The following is a 4,371-nucleotide window of genomic DNA, read 5'->3' on the forward strand; positions in this document are numbered from 1 at the left end:
GGACCGGACCGGAACGGAACCGGAATGAACCGGGATGAACCGGTACCGGTATACCGGTACCAAATCTTGATACCGTTTCGTTCCGTGTACCGGTTCAATGTATCCCATCCCGTCCCGAATACTACCGGATCGGAACGAACCGGAATGGTACCGGAACGGAACGGAATGGTACCGGTACAACCCGTTCCGGTGCCCAGCCTTAGCAGCAACTAGCAGGCCAGTTCATCTGTGTTTCTTCTTTTGTTGTTCTATTCTATAAGGATGAAAGAGGAATTAATTTTTTTTTCTGGAGGAATTAGATTAATGATCCTTTTTTGCTAATTTAATGGTTCTACTTTCTTGTGCTTAGATTGTAGAAAGTCTGAGTTGACTTCATGGAGGGAGTTGAAGCTGATGGTGGAGATGCAGTTCAATCACCACTAGCTAAGTGGAAAAATGAAGTTTCTAGGACATTTCGCTACTATTTGGATAGGTCTGCTCCTTATACATTCCGCAGGTGGCTCGGAACACTGGCAGCTGCTTCAATATATATATTGCGTGTTTACTATGGTCGTGGATTTTATGTTATCTCATATGGCGTAGGAACCTATATTTTGAATTTGTTGATTGGATTTCTGTCACCAAAGGAGGATCCTGAGCTGGAAGCTCCAGATGGTGCTTCTTTACCGCCTAAGGACAATGATGAATTTAGGCCTTTTGTTCGTCGGTTGCCTGAGTTTTTGTTCTGGTGAGATCATTATAACACTGATTATACCTATTCGCAGCAATTTACTTAGTTGATTAGGCTTTGCATCTCTCTTTGAAGTAGTGCTCTTTGACTCATTTCATGGTATAATTGCACAATGTAATGTGGTGATCATCTTTACACGTCTTAGACTGCAAAGATTCTGAGATTTTAACTCGAAATTTGATGTTTGTGGCTAACAACTTATCATGATTTCATCTGGCGATGTAGTGAATATGCATTCTTGTGCAATACAAGGAGTTGTCTTTTGTGCTTAGTGAGTGTCATGGATTAGCTTGTGGCTGAGCAGGCTATTATTTTTTTCCCAAAACATGATAAATTATTTGGTCTTGCTGGTTAGTATGATATAAGGACTAGTCTAGTATGAGGTCACACTTTGAAGACTTCCTAGTGTGCCAGGTAGCTACTTTTGCCCCATCTAAGCTGAAGCATAAGAATCTAGGATTTGTGTCCAGCATGTGATAACAGCCGGTAACACATGTCTTTTTTTGTTCACTTCATCTAATCATGAGGTAGCGTTACACAGGATAGGCATTGATGATTCCTAATTAAACTGGGGAAGAATGTCGGATTACCTGTGTTAACTGATGTAGATGTTCAGTGATAGAAAAATTGGCCCATGAAAAACTGACCCATCAAACCCGCTCAAGTTTGACCTGCACAGCTATAAACTCGTCCATTATGACCCACCCAATTCGCCCATCTAAAGTCATGTGGTTGATATGCTGTCCAAATTGATCCACGAGAAACTTTGTCGAACTATCTCTTTTTTTTTTAACTATGCTATAAAAAATCATAATTAAGAAAAAAAATAGTTAGGTGATTAAACAAATTAGTAGAAAAACAAATAAAGAAATTTAAAACTTTTAGCAAAAGTTTGGCAGGTTGGGCTATGACCCATTGTTTAGCCCCATTTATTTAACCATTGGGCATGTCAATGATCCAACCGTTTATTAACTTAGTCCGTTTTGACTCGCTCAAACTCCCATTTGGCAACTCATACCCCTATAAATGTTCTATTTGTTGCATGTGTGGAGTTCCTTTCTTTTTCCCTGGTTGGTCAGTGAGGAGTGAGATTTCATAAAGCTAATCCAACTTGTTTGGGACTGAGGCATTGTTATTGTTGTTGTTGTTGTTGTTTGTATTCATCACAATCCCTTCCCTAAATGAAATTTCTTTTCATATTTACCTATGGTTTCAGGTATGCAACAACAAAAGCTTTCATTGTAGCCTTCTTGATGACCTTCTGTTCTATATTTGATGTCCCAGTATTCTGGCCAATATTGTTATGCTACTGGATTTTTCTCTTTGTCCTCACTATGAAGCGTCAGATCACACACATGATTCGATACAAGTATGATCCATTCAGGAAGAAGGTAAATAGCTTTTCACTCTAATGGGATTTATGTGAGAGTATTTTGTGCTGTTTTTCTTTGTTATCTCATTGTTTCTATCTTTAGCTACGATATGGATAAGCTAAAGATATCTCAAGCTTTTCCTTTGAATGGAATTTATCTCAAATTTCCTGTATAATACAATAATCTTCATGGAATTTGCAGAAGTATTCTGGGAGTAAATCTGATTGAAGCAGTAGTGGCTTAACGGGGACTAGTTGTCAGGACCGATGCTGGAATCTTTTCAAGGGTAGTAAATGTCCCCTCCTTTGTTCTGAGGAACTCGTGTAAATATTCGTCTTCTTGAAAATGTATCACATGCATATGTAAATGACTTGTTGCAAATGTATAGAGTTAGCATGAACTCTTTTGTTGTTTCCTTTTGTTTTTCTTCCAAGGATTCAGGTATTCTGGTAGGATTAAAAAAACTCTGTTATTTTCTCCCTTGACAGTTTAGGGCTTATGATCCTCTGTTTTTCTGTGGATTGGCCTCCAATCTTAGTTCTGTAGATCAAAAGTGCATGAGCAGGAAATAACAGTTTTGTTGTTAGAATTAACTATCCAATTGTATTGCATCTGTTACTGTCATTATTATGTATGTGGTTATCATTATAGAAAATTTTGATTGTGATATCCATGCATGCCTCAAGCAAGTTTTTGTGATGAAGTCTGCTTAGATTCTTACAGGTTGATAAATGCGTCGCAAGGCCGACAACTACTTACCAAGGAATAATTTAGTTGCTCTTCACTGTAATTATTATAGGTGTAATAACACCGTAGTTGCATGTAGTGGTAGTTAATTATTTCAAAATTAGTGGGATCAGTTTAAAATTTATGTCTTTTTAATTTTGAATTACATTAAAGGCAGTAGTGATTCCTAAAATATAGATAATTGATTAAAATAGGATATATTTTTTTAAAAAAAACAAATACACGTGTATTATTTTAAAATATCTTTCCACAACCTCCATATTTATAGCAAAACAATACCCTAATAATAATAATAATAATAATAATAATAATAATAATAATAATAATAATAATAATAATTTTCGTTTTAACTTAAATTAAAATTTTAAATTATTTTAAATTTCTGTAAACTTTTAAATTGAAATTATTAAAACTATTTATTTAAAAAAATACACTAACTAAACAATTTGTTTAATTCACTTGAATTAAATTAATATAGAACACGAGGTATAGTTTAGCACTTCCCTTTATCCCTCAGTCTCTACTACCCTAGAAACACATATGCAAGTTTAAATTCTTAAAATTTTAAAATTTAAATTTCAATAACCCAAAAGTTTAGCCTCATCTTTTTTAGAAATTTATATTTTTTAACGAATAGAAAATGGTTACAAAATTCAAACGCTTTATATATTCAATATTGATAAAAAATATCTTTGATAACAAATTGTTCTCTCAACTTTTTTTTTTGTATCTCTTTTTTTTTTTTAATATATTATTTTATCCGTAGTTGTTGTGTTTAAATTTTTTAAAAAGTGCTAATCTCTATCTTTTTCGTGTTTATGTTGTCGAATTCAAAAGATAAGATTTTAATTTTTGAAAGATCCTTGAAGTAAAAAGCAACACCAAAATTACTTCAAAATAATTGCTGGAGGTTTGTTTTTATAATATTTTTTAGAATTTTATAAATTTGTTCACTATATGAATTCATATCTCTCTCTTTTTTTAATTTTTTTTATCTTCCCAGATTTTCAAACTTAGCACGAGATAAATGAGAAATTATTATAACAAAAATTATAAAATCCTATTACCTATCACTATCATAAACATATAAGATATTAAAATATGTTTATTATAGTATTATAATTGGATTAGAATGATAAGTTCTAGAATATATATATACTGCTTAATATTTTAAAAAAAATTGTTGAGTTCAAGTGCTAATCTCTAAATTCTTTTTCGTGTTTATTTTGTCGAATTCAAATTTTGGGATTTTAATGTTTGAAAGATTATTATTATTATTATTACTATTATTATTACTATTATTATTATTATTATTATTACTACTACTACTATTACTACTATTATTATTACTATTATTATTACTATTATTACTACTATTATTACTACTATTATTACTATTATTACTAGTATTATTACTATTAGTATTACTATTATTATTATTACTATTATTACTATTTTATTACTATTATTATTACTATTAGTATTACTACTATTATTACTATTATTACTATTATTACTATT

General features: G+C 31.7%; 1 protein-coding gene across 1 annotated transcript in view; it reads left to right on the forward strand.

Moving 5' to 3' along the window:
* Nucleotides 1-2,699, forward strand: part of LOC102601257 (protein RER1B-like) — a 15,751-nt gene extending 13,052 nt beyond the window's left edge. Inside the window, exons 2-4 of the mRNA XM_015308425.1 lie at nt 350-727; nt 1,947-2,121; nt 2,305-2,699. Of these exons, the coding sequence (XP_015163911.1) occupies nt 375-727; nt 1,947-2,121; nt 2,305-2,331 (555 nt within the window). The 5' untranslated portion in view covers nt 350-374 and the 3' untranslated portion in view covers nt 2,332-2,699. The remainder of the gene's footprint in view (nt 1-349; nt 728-1,946; nt 2,122-2,304) is intronic.
* Nucleotides 2,700-4,371: the final 1,672 nt, after the last annotated feature.

Source organism: Solanum tuberosum, unplaced genomic scaffold (assembly GCF_000226075.1).
Source record: "Solanum tuberosum cultivar DM 1-3 516 R44 unplaced genomic scaffold, SolTub_3.0 scf00084, whole genome shotgun sequence".
In the NCBI taxonomy this organism is placed as follows: Eukaryota; Viridiplantae; Streptophyta; class Magnoliopsida; order Solanales; family Solanaceae; genus Solanum; species Solanum tuberosum.